The sequence below is a fragment of the Etheostoma cragini genome, chromosome 20, assembly GCF_013103735.1.
Source record: "Etheostoma cragini isolate CJK2018 chromosome 20, CSU_Ecrag_1.0, whole genome shotgun sequence".
NCBI lineage: Eukaryota > Metazoa > Chordata > Actinopteri > Perciformes > Percidae > Etheostoma > Etheostoma cragini.
Genome location: NC_048426.1, coordinates 13,772,657 through 13,795,464, shown reverse-complemented (window position 1 = coordinate 13,795,464; position 22,808 = coordinate 13,772,657). Strand labels below are relative to the sequence as shown.

At 43.2% G+C, this 22,808-nt stretch overlaps 3 protein-coding genes across 6 annotated transcripts in view; 2 read left to right on the top strand and 1 right to left on the bottom strand.

Annotated features, from left to right (window-relative positions):
* The window catches only part of mnat1 (MNAT1 component of CDK activating kinase), a 34,823-nt gene extending 15,611 nt beyond the window's left edge, over positions 1-19,212 (top strand). For both annotated transcript variants that reach the window (XM_034858853.1, XM_034858852.1), the window contains 2 exons: positions 6,073-6,194; positions 18,783-19,212. In XM_034858853.1, the coding sequence (XP_034714744.1) occupies positions 6,073-6,194; positions 18,783-18,903 (243 nt within the window). In that variant the 3' untranslated portion in view covers positions 18,904-19,212. The remainder of the gene's footprint in view (positions 1-6,072; positions 6,195-18,782) is intronic.
* The window catches only part of slc38a6 (solute carrier family 38 member 6), a 47,452-nt gene continuing 29,217 nt past the window's right edge, over positions 4,574-22,808 (top strand). For 2 of the 3 annotated variants that reach the window (XR_004654874.1, XM_034858823.1), the window contains exon 1: positions 22,044-22,293. Coding sequence is in view for 2 of the 3 variants with exons in the window: in XM_034858823.1 (XP_034714714.1) it covers positions 22,201-22,293 (93 nt within the window). In the remaining variant the exon portion in view is untranslated. Of the gene's footprint in view, positions 4,585-22,043; positions 22,294-22,808 lie in introns of those variants that run through there. The other variant, XM_034858822.1, reaches the window with a different exon arrangement.
* trmt5 (tRNA methyltransferase 5) lies at positions 19,134-21,996 on the bottom strand. Its single transcript, XM_034858821.1, has 5 exons — positions 21,903-21,996; positions 21,148-21,746; positions 20,815-20,939; positions 20,034-20,673; positions 19,134-19,388 (listed from the first exon to the last, which is right to left on the bottom strand). Exons 1-5 carry the CDS (start codon positions 21,908-21,910, stop codon positions 19,327-19,329), a joined length of 1,434 nt encoding a protein of 477 aa, XP_034714712.1. The 5' UTR covers positions 21,911-21,996; the 3' UTR covers positions 19,134-19,326.

Genomic DNA, 22,808 nt, shown 5'->3' with positions numbered 1-22,808 from the left:
CCCTTAGTTTTACTGTTGGTAAGACAAAAAAAAGAAATTTGACAATGTCATGTTGGGCTCTGGAAATTGTGATGGACCGTTTTTGCAAAACAAATAATGGATTAATTTGACGAACAATACAGAAAGATTAATTGACCATCATAACCCTTTAGCAGCTCCCAGTAGCAATACTTTCTTGTGGATCACATACACAAAGGAGAAACAGATTGTGACAGTGATGAATGGACAGAGGGCTCATGCATTACCTCGTGTTTTTTTTTTCATCTCAATGGTTTTGGTGATGTGCAAATTCACCAGTCATGGAAGCAGAATTTCATTGTGCCCTTAACACCCCCTTACCCACCACCACCACCACCTGCCCAACTAGCGTTTCAGCCAGCTGCTTCAACCCGGGTCAAGGTGAGCCGTCACTTGTGGAATGACATACCTGCCTGTCTCTGAGCCTTCCAGTCCATGGAACGTGAAGATGCCAAATATTCCTCAGCTTCCCCAGTCTTTATTTAAAGAGTGATCTAATATTGCATCTAGTTGTGTCATGTGTGTGTTTACTGGGAACATGCATGGGGGCATCTCAGCTATGCTACCACTACTCTTTGCCTGGGTGATTTTCCAAGAGTCGGTGAAGGGGACTCCAACCCTGATCCTAAATATTCTGGTTGTGTGATAACATGTTGGTGAACGGATGCTTGAAGAAGTTAGCCAATCCTGAGGGAAAGTAGTCTCGGTCCAGGTGTGATGTGAGGTGGGATGGGCCTGGTCTTGCCTCAGGAATGGTCCTGACTAATCCCTCACGTTGTAGGCACTCTATTGAACCAAGACCTACACACACACACACACACACACACTCACACAAACAAAACACCCAGTCCCCTCACCCAGTCTGAGTAAACATCCTTTGAAGAATAAAGTGTCTTTTTAAAATAGATGTCCGCTGATCTCAAAAGAGAATCTCTGTATAGAAGGGAGGAAACTATTCACTGTTTAAACAGGTTGCTTGTTGTTGTCTCACACATAAGACCAGACTCAGTGCCTGGCACGGTGACTCTTGTCATCGTGCTAGGCACCTTCTCAGAGCCAAACATGAACATGAGTTGAGGGTTATTAACATATAAATTTGATTTGCATGAGTTAATGTGTTTTTGATAGCTTTTAAGAATGTTGGCTCTGTTTCTTTCTGCCAGTAAAGTTATTGTGTTTTCTAGTATACGTGTTGGGAATGTCCTCAGCTGCCACACTGTCCCATTCCTGAAAGAGGTTGACCGATGGGGAATCTCTCCACCTTGGGGCAGCTTTCAGCGCCATCTTAGATGAAAGGTCCTAGGTTCCAACACTGCTGAGCCCCAATCCACTCCTCACAGGCGGCAGAGCAGCTGACATACTTGACGAAGCCAGCATGGGCACCTAATGAAAGCAGACAGCACACACACATAAACAAAGAGCAACTCGCAAACACAGTCGGACAAATGTGGGTGGAAAGTTTATCCCTAAACATAGATGTGTAGCTGACGGAAATAACCCCGGGTTCTCTCTAGCTTTATTCCATTCTACACTTAGGCAGTGGTATGTGACTGCCGCAGAAAACACAAACACAGGTACACACACTCACACACACACACACACTCATGGTGTGAGCTTGTTTACTCAGGCCTGATTTACTTGGTTTAGTTGTCCTCTACAGTGACCTCTGCTCAGTAGACATACTCGTAAGCTCAGGCCAAGCTCGGCTTTACTTTACTCTGGCAGACTGGCCTAACCTGTTTTACCTGCAAGGTTGTGGCTACATACTCCCCCCACCCACACTCACTATTTCACTATCTTTATTTTCATTTCCCTTGTTTGCTCTCTGGAGACCAATAATACCAGACAGATATTTGTGTTGTTGTATATAAATGTGTTATTGTTATTAGATATTGATGTATAAAACATCCACAAACTAATGGTTTTATGTGGGAGAGTGCATAACCCCTTGCCGTTTGGCCTAGGAGAGAGGGGGTCAGCTCACGCGGTAAAGAGAACTATCAGCCCTGATTGGCACGAGCACATGTAGGCCTTGACAGCTCTGCCTGTGCCCCTGGCTTGGTCCTGTTAGTTAGGCCTTGCCCAGCCCAGCAGAAAAAAGGAGTTGTCAGCTTTAGGGACTTTGCGCTGGGGCAGCTGCCACTGGACAGACAGTTATATTTAAACTTGTAAAGCAAGGGGAGGCACTGTATGGGCAGCAGCTTTTACACTTGCTACTTGCTGCTCTGTGGGCCAGTGGGCAGCCCAAAGCTCTTTATCCTTACAGAAGCACTGGCAGTGCCAGGGAAGAAGGTGGAAGTCGGAGCTGAGGATGGGATGGCACTAGGCTGGCCCCTAACTCGGTTTAATAGTTTTATTATATACAATTCTGACCACTTTTTCCGTTTCCATTGTTCTCATTATCACATTGTGCATTAGTGATGAGAGCCTCACAGCCTCTGGAGCTCTGCTGGAGCCAGCTAATGTGATGACACATCACAACCTAACCTATCTAACCTTTTAAAACGATTCCACTGGAAATTGAAGCTGGTATTACAAGATCACTATAACTCTATCTGAACCTGAGGTTAGATGTAGGAGGATCACAAGACCAGAAGAAGCAGGACTACTCCCTCTGGCACGATGGTGATTTCCTCAAATCATCCTCCCCTGCAGTTTTATTAAGATTGATGACCCCCAGAGTTTTCTTTTAGTGTCACAGGGGTACACTAAGAGTCTTTAAAAAAAATTATACACAAACTTGAAAGCATCATGAAGGGCACACATAATGTTGTGTAGGTAGTAAGGTGGGCCTCCGTGATGTGAAAAGCAGATGTTTGTGTTGGCTTTTTCAGTGGTGTTGCTCCAGTGGCCTCTAGTCCCTTAGCCATTTCTGCTCTGCTGTGACCAGCTGGGGGTCCCTTCTCTCTCCCTTTCTGTTGCTTTTTTTCACCGGAGCATTTGGAAAACAACATTCAAATGCCGTAATTTACACATGCTTTTAATAGGACATAATAACTTCATGATTGAAAGCTTCAGCAGAACTTTTAGGTGGAGTGGAGAACAGCACAGGTATGAGATGGCACAGTTCTATGTTAACTAAACAGTCAGTTTAGTTAACATAACATTTAGTTAGCTTGTCTTGTTTCCAAGCAGCTTAGAAGTACTAGAAAGCATCCATTTGCTTACTGATTTTTTATATTGTAAATGTATTCAGAAGAGCAAAGCTGGTTCTTGTGTATGCATGTCTTGTGCTGTGTTTGTCCGTAATGATGTGTCGCTGCAGTTTTCAAGGTGCCCTTGCAGAGGAATGCAACAGAAATTTCTCTAGACTAGGGGTTGGCTCTGTTCTGTCTGTCGCTCCAAAATCTGATTTACTGCCCTTTAGCTATATGCAACTCCAAATTTTCCTCTCTCTTTCCTATTGCTCTAACATTGTACACTTTTCTTCTTCTGCTTCTTGCTCTACCCTTAGTCCCAGTGGTTTGCGCAGTAGGGGAGTTAAACAGTGCTGAAAGTCTGAAAGAAGATGGATGGAGAGACTGAAGAAGTGCAAAAGTGAGGGAGAGTGACCAGGTTTGGGTCTGTTGGTCTGGGTTTCATTAGCCTGTGGTGGGGCTCTACTGTGTTGGGTGAATGGATGGGACAGTGTAGGGGATCACTGGCACCTTGGGGTTAAAGGTTGAATGAAAACCATAAAGAAGCATGTCTAGTATTTGTGTTTTAAATGAAAAACCCAACAATGTAAATCTAAAGCATTATATAGTGTTATGGGCAGTAGGCTAAAATACCATCTGTTCTTGGGTCCATTATTTGATTGGAGGTTTTTTTCCTATTATTATACATTATAATAATATATTAAATTAGTTAACCTTACAGATACATGTCAGATGTTAGTATCCCTTACAGTCAAGAAGAAAAGGTTAGATGTGATTTTATTTATTATATGAAAAAACTCAATCCTGGAAAAGAACAATACTTGGTATTTCAGCAGCAGTAGTTTCATTGGCATAATGTAAGGATGCCAAAATACATGGCGTTTTGAGTAGACGTTCTTTCACTATTTCTATTACTCCCTTACTGTTTATATAATGCCATTGTCACTAGCCCTGATGCTTTCCCCACCTACATGTAAAAACCACTACTGAATGCAACGGGTTCAGGCTCGTTCTTTAAAGATAGTTAAAAGTAATTCTTGGGAAAGGTATTTAAAGATATCGATAAAACCCTGTACCCCAGTATTTCGAGTTATATTGTAATATTGATATATATTGTGATATAGTACATTTTCTTAATAAGATTAGCTGTTTATGGATAAAATAAGTAGAAAGGAGTGTCTTATGTTTAGCTATAATAGTGAATCAAGTACCTGACATGGTGCTGACTAATGCTAACATTGTATAAAAACATAATACTGCCGTAAAGTAGTCCTGCTCATTGTTTTGCAATATTGCTTACAATGGCCTAATACAGCAAGATATATTCTGACACTAGACACATTTAGATTGTTTAACAGTATACATTGTCATATCCCCAAACCTTACTGGGAAATTAAGGAAATCACACACTAAAGTAGAAATTGATGAGGTGCGTTGAAGAAAAGTATAGAAATAACCCAATGACAAAATAAATGCTGGATTGCTTCAACACTACCTACATACTACATTGATGATGTATTACGTTATAAGAGTACAGTGTAAGATTTCTTTGTGTGTGTGTTTATTTGTTTGTCTAACTATCCTACACGCCGGTCTTATTAGAAAAATTACTGTCATGTTGTGTTTGGCTGACCAACTCTGCATTTGTTGCTTTCTCATCTCAGTGTTTCTCACTCGGTGCTTTTGTAACTTCCAGCTCAGCTTTGGTTTCTTTATTTCACTGTGTATGCGCTCGCATGGGCCAAAGCATGTGTGAGGGCGGGCAGTCTGAGGCCGCGGGGCACATGTTACTCGTTTAGTTTGGTTTTCAACAGCTCCCCTCTGTGTTCTGTTGTTTATACTCCCCCACTACTCTTTTCTTTGCTTGCTCACTTATCTTTTATCTCTGCTTTGTCTGTTCCTTTGCTACCCTCTAAAATGGTTGGTGTTTGTTTTGGATTCATCTTTTTAATTCCAGGTTTGTTTCATAAGTCTGGCTCATCTTCTGAGTCTCATTACTTAAATGCTGGAGAAATCAAAGTGGTCTGACGCAGTGTGGAAATCCCCCTTTGATGGCAGAGCCCCAAATCGAACAAATCTACAATGTCCTTAAAAAGTATCATGTTTCTCACTCCATCACCACGGTCAAGAGCATTAGGAACTGGAGTAGCCCAACTGAAATTTTAACTTTGAGTACTTATGGATCTAAGGGTTTTTTCAGGCTACAGTTTTCTGTCCTTGACACTGCAGGTCTTATGACTATAGGAGACCCAGCAGTGTAACAATTTTATAAGATTTATGTAAGTTGAACAATCCTTAGGATTTGCCTAATTTCAGAGACATTTGGATTAACCCTGTTTCAATCGACATTGTTTTAGGTCAATCTGCGTAAAGACAACGCAAATAGCAAATAACCACAGCTAAACCCGCAAACATGGCACTTCCTACACACTTACACTGTATTTCTCCGCATGGCTGTGTTTAGAAAATGTTGTCATCCGGCGACTTGAAGAGTCCATCATGTTTTTTTTTAATCCTCCATATCCTCCTTGGCTACTAGCAACTGTGTCTGCCCGATCACAGAAGGCTTGTATCATGTGGCTGCAACAACAATGCTGTTGTCATTACTTAGAATTCCTTAATGGGGGCGACAGAAATTACTGCACCAGCAGTATGCACTGCACAATTTCTCCACCAAACTAGCAGTGCCTGGGAAAATGTTGTCAGATAAAACTATTGCCAAACCAGTCAGTCAAGAACTAGTGGTGGTTAATGCTGCGGTTTGATTGACCTGAAACCTTCTCTAAGTATTTTTTTTTCCTGTTTGTGTCATCTTGATTGTGCCATAGCCTTAGTTTCCAGTATTCCATTGCATAAGACAAGACAATAAGATTATTGGCCTCTGTTGAATGTTTTCTCTTTGTTGTTGTTTTTTCAGCGCCAGACAGTGTCTCTTCAGCCTGCTCCTAAGATAGAGGAAGTTCTCTATCACTACAAACCCCTTCACGTTGAAACCTACGGCCCCTTAGTGCCTGAACTGGAGCAGCTGGGCAGACTCGGGTACAAATTTATTTACACACTCACACGAGTTAAATGAAAGAAGAATACCTGATAACTGGTCTATTATTTCCTCATAAATTCTTTGGAAGTTTCCTGGAAAGAACTATGTCATTAGTTGGGTCCAATTTCTAAGCAGCTCTTGAGTTTCAGTGTTATTTCCTCAAACGAACTGCTCCATTTAATCCCAAGTAAATATAAAGTGTATTAAAAGCGTAAAGGTTTAGCTGATGCGCCATCACTAACTAATAATAGCAGTTATTTTTAATTAATTAATTAAAAATATACCAAATGAATACTGTCTTAATTTTCCTTGTAAATGACTCCTAATTGTAAAGTTCTTTTAAAGGATCCTCCCAAAAATGTACAGTTCCTCTCTAGGAAATTATGATAAACTACGGGACAGGGAAAATCAGGGTTTACTGATTAAACTTAAATTGTTTTGTTTTGTAATTCTATTATAAAGCTAAATTAGTGTATTCTTAAGGTTTTGATGTAGTGTTAGAGTTGCTGCTTAGAGTCGGCCTGCTTGGAAAGCTTTGGCTCGTCTCACTTGCCTCACCTCTGATTCACTGGGAGAGGGAAAGCAAATGAGGAGGGCTGGGATAGAGTGAGAGAGAGAAGGAGTAACAACCATCACCCTGCCACAAGCCGCCACAGTGCCTCTGTAGGAGTGTCCATTAACACACACAGGAAGTGCTTTCCCCGACGGCCCCTTTGGGCCAATCAATCCACGACGCCATTGGTCCAGTTCTTGCCAAATGTAAGCTATCCATCAGACAGCCCAGTACCCAGCCATCTGCACTGCAACTGGCTGGCACTAAAGCCTGCCCACACATTGAGAGCGGCCTGCTTTTATTGGGTGACGAGAGCAACATGGGTTCATAGTCTTTTTGGGTAAGCTCATTGACTTTAAGCACTGCTTCACCATAACAATAACCTTCTTTTGGTTGAGATGTGTGGATATATACATAATGTCAGCATATTGATGATAAGGGTTTTCTATTTTTTTCTTCTTTTATTCTTCAGTTAAAAGTTGCTATTGACCTTTGTTGCATAATCACACCTAATTACCTGGAAAATGACCTACTTAAGGTGAAACCTTTTCCTTTAAAGGATTGCAGTAGAGTTTAAGCAGAATAACTGGTACTTATTTACATTATGTATTCAGTGAAGTGCTGAGGTCCGACTTCTTTTGGCCAAGCTGATCAATATGCAGATGAAACACATCTCACAATTTTTGCCGCATGCTGGAGCTCAGAGGAGCGGAGGAGGAGGAGGAGGGGGGCCCGGTGTCAGCAGTTCAGGGGTCCAGGAGGACCAATGCTGGAGAGGAAGGGCTCTGCCACAGAGATAAATGAGGTTCTGTTCAGTGAGGAACACCAGTCCCAACAGTGCAGGCCACAGGCAGCGACACAGACAGGCCCGTTCAGACAAACCACAACTCCCAAGATGCAATGCTGTTAAGTAAAAGCAAGGAATAGTGCTGACACTTCTGCACAGTTGGCATTTTGTGATTCAGCTAAGTTTGAGGTTTTGTGCTTGCAAGCTCAGATGTACATATATGATCAAGCTTGCACATAGACATGCATACATACGTTGTCCCTTAAGCCTACTATACACTTTGTGTCATACACACCCACACTTACCCCTGTTATTGCATTCCCAGCATTTTGGCCTCAATGGGAGTTGTGTGATGTGGTAGATATTCACAAGTGTGTGTGCAGAGGAGAAAGAATGCAGACAGCGTTGCAAGGGTGAAAAGTGAGTCCCCTGTGTAGAGAGTTGGACTACAGCTCCAGTCCTATGACCTGTGAAGGGAATATGCTTGAATGTGTGAGGAGATATGGATGTGCCTGAGGTGGATGAGGTGAAAAGGGGCTGTGAGGGGGCAGGTACTTATTTTAAAACACGACTGTTTGTCTTGGTCAAGGCCCACAGTGACAGCAGCACCACTGGTGATTTGTCTTGGACATAGCCATCAAGTGAGACTGGCTAGTTGAGCTCACACACCACCTCCCTGGTGGCCCCGGGGCCTCTGGGGCTTGTCTGTTGCACAGGATGTCCAGTCAACACAGGACTGACTGGAGCCATGCTTTTCATTTCAACTCACTCTTTTCTTGTACACCGCTCTCTTTCTCCCTCTGTCTCAGTGTCTGTGTCTCTTTCGCCTTGTCCCTTTGCCCCCAAAAAAACGCAGGAGTGCTGCATGGCTGCCAGGAAAAAGAAGAGCCACGCCTCTTTCACTGTCTCTCCCTCTTTGTCAGCTGTACCTGAATAAATAAGGGCTGAGCTGAGCTCCTATATTAAAGACAGCTGCCTCAACACTGGAGCAGAGTAAAGGCTGCATGTTCAGGCAACAGCTTTCACCTCAACATCTACCACCCCTGCCCATTTTACACACACACGCATAACCAAACGCTTCTACCCCTGATGTGCATAGGTGCGTATGATTTGCCACAGAGGATAGGACCCCTACTGTGTGAGGTTTCTATAATGGCAGTAGATTGCTGTCCATCTCATTGACTGGCACATACCCAGAACCATGCGTGAGCCGTGAGAGTTATGACTAGACTGTGAATGTTACATTACAGCCTGTACTCCAAATGTCCTGCCGTGGCTCCTTGCTTTTATGTTGAACAGTAAAAGCCTCTAATAAACAAAATCAAAGTAGAAGTAAATACTGCTTTGGAGACACAAACGGAAACATATGATGTTTACATTATCGTGACTGTGATATGAATCCTAGCACACAGCAGCTAGAGACTGTAGCGGTAGCTGTTTTAACTCACGCCTCCTCACACCGACCCTGCGCCTGCTGACAGACATAACCTGAATGGAAGCACTTCGATACATAAAAAAAACAGCACCAATAAAGTCATGCCTTCATTTGAGTGAAAAAATGACCTCACAGAGACGCATGCTGGTGACCTGGAAGAAAATATTACGTCCTATTTTTGCTTGTGTAGATGACCATCTCGGTCTGAGGTTGTTCTCTACGAGAATACTTTTAAAGCTCTGAGTGCATAGGCGATGAAAGACTGGGCTCTGGACAAGGACAAATCATACAAGGGGGGAAAAATAGGGGAAAGAGAAATTGGCTGCGGTGCGTTGAAAAATTTGACTCAAACCTCAAGTGCTGACAAGAAAGCTAGCCAGAACAGTTGTTTGTGTTGGCACAGGTCGCCCTGAAATTAGCCCATCTCTTTCTGACAGAGGTTGCTCAATGCGTTTTGCCAAATGCCAGTGTGTATAATATTATGAAGTTTTGCCTCCCCCACTCTGCATTGCTTTCTATAATTGGTGGAAAAAGTGAGGTTTTCTGTTGGTAGCGCATGTCAAGCATCCGTCTCTTGTTGGTGGGGTGAAGGGGAACAGCTGAATGAGCAGTGTTTAGTCTGGAGCTGGTCTCCTGGGGATACACTTCTCTGCACAAGGAAGTAGTCCTCAGAGCACTTTCACTCACCAAAACAGACACCTTGTGACTAGCTGAAGAGTTAAATAGCGATGGATAGTTTTCTATGGCCATTCATAAACACAGGGAACAACAAATCTTTTTCATCCCCTGATAATTGCCCCCGAGTCTTCTTTTAAAGTGACTCAATCTTTTTATGGACATATGGACCAACACATAGACACACAGATGTACATAAATCACTTGTGCACACACACATAGACTAGTTATGTTTAACGTGTACTTAAAGGACGCCTGCTCACTGTTCTGGTTGGGAGCCAAGGGTTAATGGGTCTCTGAGTGGTGCTCTCCTCCTGCCTGTGTTCTTTAGCTTTCCAAGCATCCCTTGGCTTCTGAGTGTTTATGTGAATGGTGTGTGTATCTGTTTGTTTGTTTGTTTGTTTGTGTTAGCTTATACTGCATGTTAAGTGCTTTGGTGGGAGGGAGATATCCAGAATAGTCAGTGGTGCCATCACAGCCCTCAGTTCCTGGCAGCCGGCTTAGCTAGCCTCTCCCTGCCTGTTTGGCCTGTCTCCAGGTCTGAGCTCTCCATCTTTCCAGCTCTACCAGTGACCCGGGATTTGGCTCTGGGAGTTTAGCAGGGCCACTAAACATGGTCCATAGAGTACTCTTTAATCCATTTCTGCCATCACTAAAGGTGATGGTTTAAATTGCATACAAATCATTCTTTCCTCCCCCTGCTTTTCCTTCTGACTCTGTGATGAAAGTGCAAGTTAGCCATGATATTCTTCTTTTTCACTCAATATGCAGCAAACAGCTACACCAAAGGAATTTCCAAAAATCGCCATGAATAGCTTTTCCAAGTTATCCCAGGTTCTCTGATCCCTGCAGGGCGCATATCCATCAGATGGGCCTGTCGAGCCTAGAAGGGCTGTGGGGGCAGGGTCAGAGGTCACTGACCACGGGGGACCTGAGGTAAAGCAACGACACGTCAGAGTGCCGAGACTGACGGGGGCAGAGTGATGGCACCTTGGAGAGACGGGTCTCGTATTCTTGGCCTCAAATAGTCATGCACTCACGCACTCTTTCTCACACAAACCCAGCTTTGATGCTTAAGTTATGAGCTGGAGACTGGGCGCCGGTTAGCATGACCTTAGATGAACTCCCTCAAGAGCAGTGTGCTTTGATCTGCTTTTACTACTATTAGATAATGTCTCAAGGCACATAGTTTGCTCTCATTCAGCCAATTAAAATATTATGTGACGTTGCCAAATAGTCCAATTTATGGGAAAACTTATTAATTTGGCTCTTGCATAACAGTAAGGCTTTTCCAAAATACTTTGGGGTTGCCACCATAACCAAGACCTAAAGCTGAACTTGGTTACTCAGATATCTGATATCCTCCTTTCTTCCACAATACAGACTCATCGCGTGTGCCACTGTCTTGTGTTACTAGAGCCAGTAACTATAGACTTCAATGCAGTGTTTCTCTGACCATTTAAGTGTTTCCATAGCTTAGATCTAAAAGCTCGACTGTAGCCGTGGAACTCTCAGATTTAAAATTTGCATAACCAAAAGAGAGTGCAGGCATTATAAAAGTGTGGAGGCTCAAGTCCAGCTATTTGACTTGCAAACCTGTCTGTGTCAGCACAATGCCACATCTTCATTCACAGCATCTAGCCACCACATTGCTTTCATACTCAGCTTCTTGTACTGTAGGTACTAAGTCTCCTCATAACTAACTAGATCAGAAAGAGAGTGTAGCATGGCCACCATCCGACTCTCCACCAGCCCCCACCCAGGCCATTATCCCGTCTGTCTTCAGTAAACAGACCATTAACAGACAGTGCTGGTGGAGGCCAGATCACTATTGTTTCCCCTCCCAGAGATCTGTGCAAATATTGATCTTTTCTTGAAGTATGAGTCAAAATAAGCATGCGCTGTAGTTAACTGCAGGCTTTTTACTTGTGCTGTTTACTGAGTTACTACTGACCCAAAGAGCATGCATTACAGAATGACAGAGCAGGAGAAACATTTGTCTTGTGTGTATTCTGGTCATCTGAAAGAGGTCTGCTTTTAGTGTTATTGTTTTCCCTCTTTGGGCTGTGTGCCAGACAGACCAGTAGTCTCCTCCCAAGATGAACCCAGGCCAGGCCAAACCAGGCAATTGCAAGCAAAGGAGACATCGGCAGACATTGAACTCTGTGTATACCAGTGTCTCTTGTCTCCAGGTTTATTTGTGTCACAGCCTAGAGGCGACAGGGTCAACACACAGCGTAGGGTGAGGTGATGTCTTCTGATTATTTTAACACACTGATCTTTTTATGATGATGGTGCTTATAGCTGTGCACACACCCTCAGTTTGTTTGGCTTTTTCACACAAACACCAATAGACCTGAATCCTGTGCCTCTCCCCTGCTCTTCAGCCCCGGGGCAAAGAACCCGGCAATGTACAGGGGGATTAGCTGGCTCATTTTCCCCTCTTAAGAGCTGGAGAAAGAAAACAAACTACCGTCATGTGGGGCTTCACTGTGGGGACTTGCCACGCACCTTATGGTAGGAGGTACTTCCTTACTATGATGTATGAATTGTCACCCTCCCCCTGCTGTACCTTTCACTGTCTTTTTTGTTTCCTTTATCCCCCCCTTCTTTGGTCTTTTCCCATCTTTCTCCATCATTGATATCCTCTTTGCCTCTCCTCAGTGCTTGAGGTGCTTCAGTAACTGATACCTGTGGAGGCGACCTATCCCCCTGAGAAAAATCTATTCTTCCTCTCTGTATCGGGGCTCTATTTCCAGAATGTTACTGTCAAGGCGTTTAGCTGTGTGTATATATGGGTGTGCCTTGTGCTAGCAGCCATTCACTGAACAGCATATGTCCTTCCATTGTTTACGGCCCCATTTGGTTAACGATGACACTGATGTCATGTCATTATCCTCCCTCTGCAGTCTGGTTTGTCCGCCGCCCCTCCTTCCTCAAAGCTCTCCAGGGGGCAGAGTTATCAAGTGGCAGCTCAGGAGACAAAAGAAAGATGCTCTCTGTATCAAGTGGCTAGTGGGATGTGTGATGCCTCTCCATGCCCCACGGCTGCTGCGGTTAGGTGTGAGGCCAATGGCCCAGCCAGCCAGTCAGTCAGTCAGCCAGTCAGCCAGCCTCTATTGCCCCCATCAGGTCAGACAGAGGAGGTGCAGGGCTAACACACAAAAACCCTGGATGAGTAGTGACAGGTGACGCTTGAACCAGGAAGTAAAGATTGGGCACAAGTAGCACAATTGGACCTTTATCATGGGCACCTTCAAAATGTTGTCGTTCATAGACACAAAACGAGTGTACCTCTTAGTCTTTATCAGTGAACCTAACAAGCTACAATGTTAAAGACAGCTCACAGGTTGTCAGTCACTCCACATGAGAAAGTATTTTTATAAGCATTAATGTCAAGTGTCACCCAAAGCTTCTGTTAACACTCTAAACATGTTCTCCCCTTAACTAATTGTTAGCTACACCCACCTCTTTCTCCTCCTGTCTTTTGGGACGCAGAGAGGCAGACTCAGCAAGTTGGTGGTGATGATAAGACAATAATGGATAAGGGGTCTATAGGCTTGTTAGGATATGATGTAACCACATTGAGCCCCCCTCAGACACACTTACAGAGTACAGCTTGAGATAATCTGGTGAACAGTGGGTATGCTGATGGCTAAGGATCTGTCTCACACACTCGCACATCCCGGAGGAAGCTGCATTCAATGGAAAAGAGTGTGACCTTTGACCCGTGGTGATGAAAGACCGCTGTTGACAGATATAGAATACCTGTGAGAGTCTTCTGTGTTTGGCTTGTCTGCGGGGGTTTTGTTTCTGGACTGCAGCCTGGACCAATTCACACGTTCTCCACTGGTAAAATTCTGCTCCATCGGTTCGCTGTCAGCATTGATGCAAACAGCTCTGCCCTAAGAAAAACATGTATTCACACATGAGAATTGTGTAGACACATACATGGGGGCATAAACACACATTGCACATACACACAATGCACTCAGTGTGCTGTGTCTCTTGCAGGGGTACATTTTCTCTCAGGGTAGAGTGTAGGAAGGAGGGGCAGATGGGGCAGCAGTGCTGTGAGTGAAACCGGAGCTGCCTGAGGAATGCAAGGGGTGTTTTTGGAGGACTGGAGTGGAGTTTGGGGGGTAAAGGGGGGTTGACTTAAGGGGTAGGATGGGTGATTAGGGGGTGACAGCTGAGTGCTGACCCCTCTATAATGACAAATCATCTGGCAGGTGTGTGGCTCTGCACCCCCCCTCCAGCCCCCATCATTTCCAGGCCAGGAATCCTCAACCGCTGCTGGAGCGAAGCGCTAAAGGAAGACTTCCGGACATTCACATTGCCATCCAGCAACCTCATGACTGGCCTTTCAGAAGTATGGGGCAGCCTCTATTCAGATATAGCCTGTCCTGTGCTTGTCAACCTCCCTATTTGTGCACTCAAAACCCCAATGTAAGCTCCTTTGCTTTAATAAACATAGTTAATGAGGTTTCAGTCCTTGGGCCGGTCTTAGGTAGGGTAGGTTTTTTTGCATTTATCTTTTTCCGATTTCATTTTTCCTTCCATTGTTCCTTTGAACAGAATACATAGTAGAGCAGACCGATATTATTGTTCAATATTAGGCATTTCCTGGTCTATCGGTATTGGCATTTATAAGGGCCAATTCAATTTTTTCTAACCCTTTTTTAAAATATTCATTCATCAGAATCATTTCTAATGACAAATAAATGATTCTGAAAAAATGAATATTTAAAAAATAAAAACGGACTGTCAACCATGAAATGAGCATTGGCGTTGCATAGTTTGTCCACCAGAGGGCGCGCTACAACGTCCCTGTTGGCAACACGGTTTTTTTTTTTTTGTTAATCTGTTTTTTTTCAAAGGACTATAAGTTTCAAATCTTAAGTTTGTATTTTTATACATTTTATCTATCAGAACTTTAATATATATGAATGTTCCTCTTTTCTGTTGTGACAATAAAACAAATTATTATAATTATTTTAGTGAGAACTCATAAATAACTACAAATTACCAATCTGTTTATGTTTTGTACACGTTGGTGTATATATATCTGCCGATTTTTAAATATTATAGTATTAACATCAGTATCGTCCTTAAAAATCCTTTATTGGTTGGGCTCTAATACATAGTTAATATCTCCAACTGCCTGAAAGTCAGCGTACTGTGTGTGGGTCATGAATCGTGGTGATGACAAAAAATTCGCATTTGAAGTATAAACAAATGCTGACCATGAATCAGTGAGAGTGCTGTGAAAGTGGACATGTGCCAAGCTGAGGCTCTCAGGTTGTTGCTTTGAATTTTCTTTTTTAATGAATTCCCTTAAAAAATCCCATTCATTCCAATATTGTCTCAAGTTTCCCGTAACAAAAAATCAGCTTATCTTCTTTTAGTCTTGCATTGCCAGACCTATCTCCACAGAGCTGTGGAGTAAAGTCTGGTCACACCTCACATACATTCTAGGATCGAAGAAAAAAACGTTCTGGGTTGATTGCATTTCTTTAAACCAATCACAATCGTCTTGGGCGGTGCTAAGCTCCAGACCCACAACGCTGGCTCTGCAAAAAAGCCAAGGCAGGAATTTGTTTTGGTGGAATATTTGCACCTTGCAACAGAAAATGCAACATACAATAATAAATGAAGTTAACTGTTAACACAATACAGTAACATTAGTTTTTTAAATTATTTCGCTATTGCCATGTGTACTTCTTTCATAGCATTCTCCACCAATCAGTCCCATACCATCCCAGTTCGATATTAAATACTGTAAGCATATTTGGCTATATATTATAACATCTTATTGCACGATCCATTTTCTTCAAAACTTTTCAGTGTGTAGCTTGCTAGCTCAAGCTTTATTTTTTCCCGAAGTGAACAGATTTTGAGAACGGCTACACACAGAAAACGAAAATTTGTAGTTCCATTGAGCCAAAGTAAGCATCTTTGAACTGTTAGGCTTTAGAAAGCAGCCAAACCACATACAGTAATTCTACAGTTAGCTTTGTTTAAGAGTGATTCAGATTGCTCCATTGCCCCGTGGGTCTGCTCTGCCGTTTGCATGTTGACTAAGTGTCTGCTTGCTAAAAAAAAGCCATTGTAGCATTACTGGCCTCTTTTTCTTTTCCATCAAGCCTGGGCTTCCACAGCTCTTCTTAATCCAATTCCAGCCAACACATGGAGTCTAGACAAGAGGCCCAACGCAGCCTGCACCTCCATCTAATATCGGCTGTTTTCCCTCTGGAGTCCCAACCTCACAGCTATTTCCCAGAGGAACCCAAACACCCTCTGTTCCGCAGCAGCATCGTGAATCCAAATACAAAGAGGAGCCACACATTCTCAGCTGGAAATCAAGCAGAACCCCGCCGGAACATTACGCCACTTATCTTTTCACTTTGAATTAGAGATGGGGCTGTGCGGTGTTTTCCAGGCAGGCGGATAGGATAATACTTTCGGGGTCCTGTCAGGAAAATCTCTGACCGTTATTAGCATTAGCAGGAGACATTGCGCAGGTATTCAGAGTTCCAGACACAAGTGGAAAAATGCTGTTGGCTCTGAACAATTTTGATCCACATGGCTTTTTGGAAGAAAGTGGTTACAACAGATGGTGTGTGGTGAGTAGAGGTTCAAAATAATGCGCTTTATCAACTATTATGCTTTTGAGAATACAGAAAAATAAATCTAAATTTGACACTCATGCTGAGATGTTCATCTGAGAAAACATCTGGCCAAACATACATCAGTCTTTTGAGTGTGTGTATACTAATGGAAACCCCCTGTCATATTCCCTTTTGGCAATTGCAGTCTGACACGCACACTGTCATGCTGTGTCATTCAGTTGTCTTCATCACCTGCACTCGTCTTTTCCCACTCCCCCCAAGCGACATAATGGGCCAGTCCAAAGTGACCCATATTTACCCAATAATACGGGGCTTTGAAAAGACCCATATCAAGTTGCAGCTAATGCTCCAGTGGGGCCCGGAGAGTGAAAGATGTTACCGGCCGACACAGCTTGGGTTTCAGGGCCCTGTGAACAAAAGGCAGTCCAGTCCTCAGAGAGAAAGGGAGAGAGAGGGGATGGAGGGGCTGACAGGGTGGGAGTGGGTGGAGACTGAGTGCATACTGAAACAGTAGCGTCAGAGGGTCTTGAAGCGTCTGTTTTAGAGTGTGTGTGTGTGTGTGTGTGTGTGTGTGTGTGTGTGTGTGTGTGTTCTATCTCGTTTTATGATTGAAAGCAATGTAAAGAGACTGCCTGTTTTTGGAGGCAAGTGTGCTGCATTTCATGTTGTTACATGTCTTAGGTGTAACAACAAGAAACTCTCAATGTTTCATCTTTGTCAAGTACACTCATGTGAAAAGAGTCTAGTTCATCTTTCAGCTTCTTCTATAGCCGGTTATTTGTATGTACATGTATGCCGCGGGCCTTTACAGGAAGATGCAGATACGGCCGCTTAGTTAATGGAGCAGAACTGAACTAACCTTGGGTGTTAGGGGTGAGCAGAGGGCAGACAGGGTTGGTTTAAGAGAAGAGGGTTTGTGATGATGATACCCAAAGGTGATTTCACCTCCTCCTTCTACTTCCCACCACTCCCCCTCCTCCCCCCTTTCCTTCATGTTCTCTTTTTGCTCTCTCTCTCTCTCTCCTTAGGGGCAGGCAGGTATAAAGTTACACAGAGCTCTCAGCTTTCTTGGAAGGAATGACCACATGAGTAGCTTGGGGATTAGATTAGCAGGAAGAGCAGACTTAGCCGAGCTGTAAATAGCCCACTTTTTTCACCATTAAAAAGGCCCAGTACAATATAATCAATAGATAGCACTCATCTGATGCAGGAAGCCATATGAGAAGACCTCCCTCAAGTGCTCTGAAGGGCAGGCTACAGCAGCTTGGGCCTAATGAAGTTATTATTAATCACTGGGCCTCCTGTTTTGAACTTGTGTGTTGCTTCTCTAGTGGGCGATGAGTGGCCTTTGTGTGCTGATTGACATCTCTTGCTGCTCTTCCTCTCAGTTTTACTGTCTATTGTAAGACATGACAAGGTCATCTTGTGTGATATTCATGAATGTTTGACTTTGTGTTTATGTCTCAGTCGTGCTAGCGAATATGTTTTAACTTTTACTTTCAGGGAAGGTTTTTATTGCATTACGAGCAAAGCACCTTGCACAATCATAAAACACCAAAGCAAAAAATGATCTATTCAGCGTGTAGTCTAACACTCTTTCCTCCCTGTCCATCTCTTATACATGCACCCACACACATCAACTTTCTGTCTCTCTGAGCCTCCCCACAGGTGTTAGGTTACTCTGTAAAGCAGCTTGAATGGACACAGAAATCACAGAGGGCTGTCTGTGCTCTTGATTCCCGTTTCACTTTGAAGTTTTCTCCTGCTCAGAGGAACAGGGGCCACAAAGCCAGACTCGTGTGAGGGCTTTAACCCTCTCTGCCAGGACTCTGATTTCTGCAGGGTGGGGGGTGTAGGGGGAGACAGTATTGACAGGCAAGGCTACGTGTCGTCTCGGTTGCAGGAGGACTTTTGCTTTTTTAGTTTTGTAGTCAAGATGCTACCAGTATGCAGGTTTCTCCCCCAATGACGGCACGAAACAACGTGAAGGAAGGATTAGGGTGGTTAGGGACCTAGGTCAACCCCCCATACACACACAGCTCATAAGTAGAGGGGCGTCTATCACCGTGGTGACAAGATGTGGAGACGAAATTAACAGCTCAAATGTTTTTCTGTCTGTGCACAAATGTGAAAATAAACAGTGACTTTTGGCTTTGCTTAAGAACTTGAAAAGGGGCTTTGGCAGGCTACATCTGTAAGCACTTAAAAAATAAAAGACACCCATAATACTTTAATAGCACCATGTTGGAGAGGCTTTTAGACACAAGGTGTTCCAGTGTAAGTGTATGGGTACGTCTGTCTTGGTTGATCTCATCAAAGGGCCAAAGGGTCGCAGAGAGCCAGAAAAAATAACTTCAAGTGTGGATTTAATGAAGAATAAACGTACACTCAAGTTACACTCCCATGAACTACTATTTGAAAGCAGCTCTCAAGCTGCCAGTCAGTCACTGTATTTACAAAATACATCACTGCTGTTACTGACCAAAGCTCTCTGTGTGTTCTCAGGTATCTGAACCACGTGCGGGCTGCCATGCCTCAGGACACAGCTGGAGGATACACATCAGCTTTGGCATGTCATCGAGCTCTTCAGGATGCTTTCAGTGGGCTGTTCCCTCTGAAACGTTGAGCACATCAGAGCTTAAACAGCCACTGGTTAGAAATGTGACTAAAAGGACAATAAGAGCCACACTGCTACAGAGAGAACAACAGCTGCTTTGGTAGATGGTTGCACTGGTTGGTTTTTCGTCAAGGTGTGTGTGACTTTTTTCTTTTCTTTTTAAACGATGTGTTTTTTGAACAAACAATGTTTGTTAATTTTGTATTTAAATAAACACAATGACCACTCAAAAGCCTTCAATGATTTTATAGATTTATTTAAAAGATAACAACTTAAGACGTATGGTCAGGCAAAGTTGGGTTATAATTTCTTATGACAAGATGATCATCTGTTAGAAAATAATCAGTTAAACTCAGTTTGTAAAAAAAAAAAAAAAAGAACCCCTCAAAATTCTCAAATCAAATGTTTCCTTATAGAGGCGGGTCGATATGATTATGTTGAATCTGTTGAATCTTCACACTTCTGTCTCTTTGGAGCAGGTTCTACTGAAGGCTCTGTGGATAAACAAAATCTATTTAGAATATCATAGAGTACAACGTTATTGTCCACCAAGTTGGACAATAGTCTTCATGTAGTGCCATTGTCCAGTACATTCAAACATACACATACTGTACCCAGCAAATACAAGGGCTGCAAATAAATAGTATATTTATCATTGATTAATGAAATTATTCTCTTGATTAATCAATTTCCTAGTAGTTGTTTGGGCTATAAAATGTCAGAAAATTGTAAAAAAAAGAATGACAATAGTGTTCTCTGAAGCCCAAGATGACGTCCTCAGATGTCTTGTTTGTCCACAACTCAAAGACGTTCTGTTCACTGTCATAGAGGAGTGAAGAAACTAGAAAATATGCCATTTAAGAAGTTGGAATCAAATCTTTTACTTTTTTGTGTGAAAAAAAAAAAAGACTAACTGATCAATCGATTATCAAAAATAGTTGCCGTTTAATTTAGAATTTAATTTAGAGAAGCTTGAAACATAATTTTTGGCATTTTTGCTTGAAAAATTACTCAATCAAAACTAGTTGTCTTTTTTTTAATTGATTAATTGACTTTGTTCATTTCGAAGTAGGAAAATATAATGCACAAAAATATAGCAGAAAAAAAAAAACGGATTAAAATTGAGTCTACGAACTGACCTGTTTGTTCATAATCCGCGCTGAAGAGGACCTCTTTAGGGAGTGTGAAACTTACACACATCATATCTTTGTTGGGTGCTACATTACGCACAAAATGGACAAAACACTGGTCCTTCAGGGAGAACCCGAGGCTGCGGGAAGCCCTCTCCACCACATCTGTCTCAGGTTGGTCATCTTTAGAGAAGCCGTAGCAGTGCACTGTGGGTAGGTTCTCATCACAGGAAGTCTCCTGGTGCAAGAGGCCCCTGAACGCATCCAGGAACTCCAGAGCCAACGCAGGCAGGTTCATCACTACATGGACACTGGCTTTTCCCTTCAGCAACACAGGCAGCTCCTGCTTCACAGGCCCCTGGATGAACGCTCTGCCATCCAAGTTAAAGGTTCTGACTTTCTTTTCCACCTTGTTGAGTTTGCAGTTGTGCTGCAGCCATCGGTGGGATTCTGGGTTGAGATCGTTGGCCAACACGTTGGCCCCCGAGCGGGCAGCCGGGATGGCGAAGGGTCCAACACCAGCAAACACATCAAACACAGTGTCACCACGTTTCACAAGCTGCACTACACGCTGGTGCTCTGTGCTCAGCCGGGGATTCCAGTATACAAGAGAAAAATCAAACTCGTATGTCACCCCGTTTTCTTTCACCTGCAGCACAAAGATGATGTCACCAACCATCAGCCAATGATCTGATTATATCTGAGAATGACCGTTCAAATGGATAGCGCTGCTATGCAGTACATGTAAATCATTACCGTGAAATGATAGCACATTTGTGATTTAACCTACTTTGGCGACCATGTTCTCCTCTCCGGCCATCACCTCCATCTTGAAGTTGCGGTAAGTGGAGTCGATCGTGTTTGTCTTATTGACCACACAAGTGACACCAGGGTTTTTGTCCATAATGACTTGACCTACAATAGAAGCAGCCACCTAGTTAGCAATGAAAATAAAAACAAATTGTATACTTTACATGTAAAGTACAAGAAGTTTTTTGAAAAACCTAATAAAGAGTGTTTCTGACTAAAACTGGCAGATTTTGGCGCTACATGTTAGACAACACTCCCCATCATCATCATCATCACAACACAATGAGGGAATCTTCCAACATCTGTCTCTCACCTATGAGGTTCTTGTATGGGAGCTGGTGGTCCCTCAGGTTCATGTGTGCGATGTGTCCCACCCGGCTGAACCCAGAGGTCACGTCCTGGCCCTGAGGGAGCACAGCCTCCAGCACTTCTTCACTCTTCAGGTTGTGATAGGTAAGCCGCAGCTCATAGTACTGCAGCTCCTCAGCGACACTGAAGGACCTCAGAGCTTCGGCTTCAGCTTCACTGAAGAAGCTAGGTGAGGACACTCTGTGGGGGTCCAACAGGACTAAACGGAAGTCACTGCTCTCCTCTTTATCTTGCACCACTCTGGGCACCCCTGGGCGCTGGATGGTCGCCTTTCTTAGGCTCTTTACTACTTTGTTTAAGACCCCAGTGGGCACCCGTAGAGCTGGAACAGTAATGGTCTGTGTGAAGGCCTCTTTGTCCAGAGAGGTCATACCTCGGACCTCTGGAGGGGGTCGGTACAGTTTAGGCTCCATTAGGGTCTTCACAGCAAAGCCAGAACAAAGTGAGGCTGGCAAGGAGGTTGCAGAGCAGAAGCTCTGATGAACGGCGGCAATCTTTAGGTTTCTTTCACTTTGTATAGACGTAAATACTCGGAAGAAAAGCCTACAATGACAAAGACGTTGAGTTATGAAGCGGAAAAGTTATAAAGCACATCCTAACTGTAAACTGAGTGTTTTATTCAACTAAAAGTAACGACTTTGGTTTAAATAAATGCTAAATATGCAATTATGTATGAGAAATTTCACATTCAGAGCTCACCTCAACATCCTCCGCTTTCAGGCATGCTTGAATGCGTCATCAGTAGTCGACCAGAGTCGTCGGGTGATTGGTCAAACGAGCGGAGAGTACAGCTTTCTGATTGGGAGGTCTCCTCACGTTCCAAATGCGACGGAAAAGAAAGGCACGTGACGTGAGTGATAAACAACAACAGTCAGCATCAGAGCGGAGTTTAAACGTGATTTAAGAGAATATGATTTAATAACTTTATTTTGCGCTTGGACGAGGCAGAGAGTGATAGTTACTTGTAGCTTGTGTCCTGAGTTTTCCAGAGTAGAAAATGAGCATCAATGTTAATGAAACCGCTGACTTATATCGTAAATGTGGCGCCGGGGACATCCAGGGAAACGAAACTACACCTTTATTAACGAATGTAAGTACTAAAACAACGCGTCTTTCAGAGCCAAACAGTGCTTCTAAATATGAAAGCTTCCGGAATAAGCAGCAGTTTTTCCATGCTAGGTGAACTATCAAAAATGAAGTTGACTGACTTGTCAAAGTTTATGTCAGAAATCACGCGCTTTTTCGTTGTACTTTTAGTTTCCTCTCTGCTTTCTGGCTCTGTCAGCACCTAGAGGGAAAGTTCACCTTCAAAAAGAAATGACACCGTGGTATTTAAATGACCCCCCCCCCTGAGGATTTTTCTCTATTTATATATTTTTTAATCTCTTATGCCACTTAAAATTAATTTTACACGTCATTAGTAGGCCTAGATTTAAAATGGTCCATAGATTTACATGAGACATCAGTTTGCAGTTATGTTCTGTGGCCCTAGAGAGAGCTTTCCAAAGTTTATAGCTGTATTTCATTTAGATTTAACTTAATTGTTTTACCTAAACAGTCACATTAAAATATATTGAGTCAAAAAAGAAAATCAGCACCAGCCTT

Excerpts from the sequence above, each read along its gene's own strand:
- trmt5 (XM_034858821.1), bottom strand. Across the intron at positions 20,940-21,147 it reads CCCATACAAGAACCTCATAG|GTCAAGTCATTATGGACAAA; the intron begins GTGAGAGACAGA and ends CTTCTATTGTAG. Across the intron at positions 20,674-20,814 it reads AGGAGAACATGGTCGCCAAA|GTGAAAGAAAACGGGGTGAC; the intron begins GTAGGTTAAATC and ends TTTGTGCTGCAG.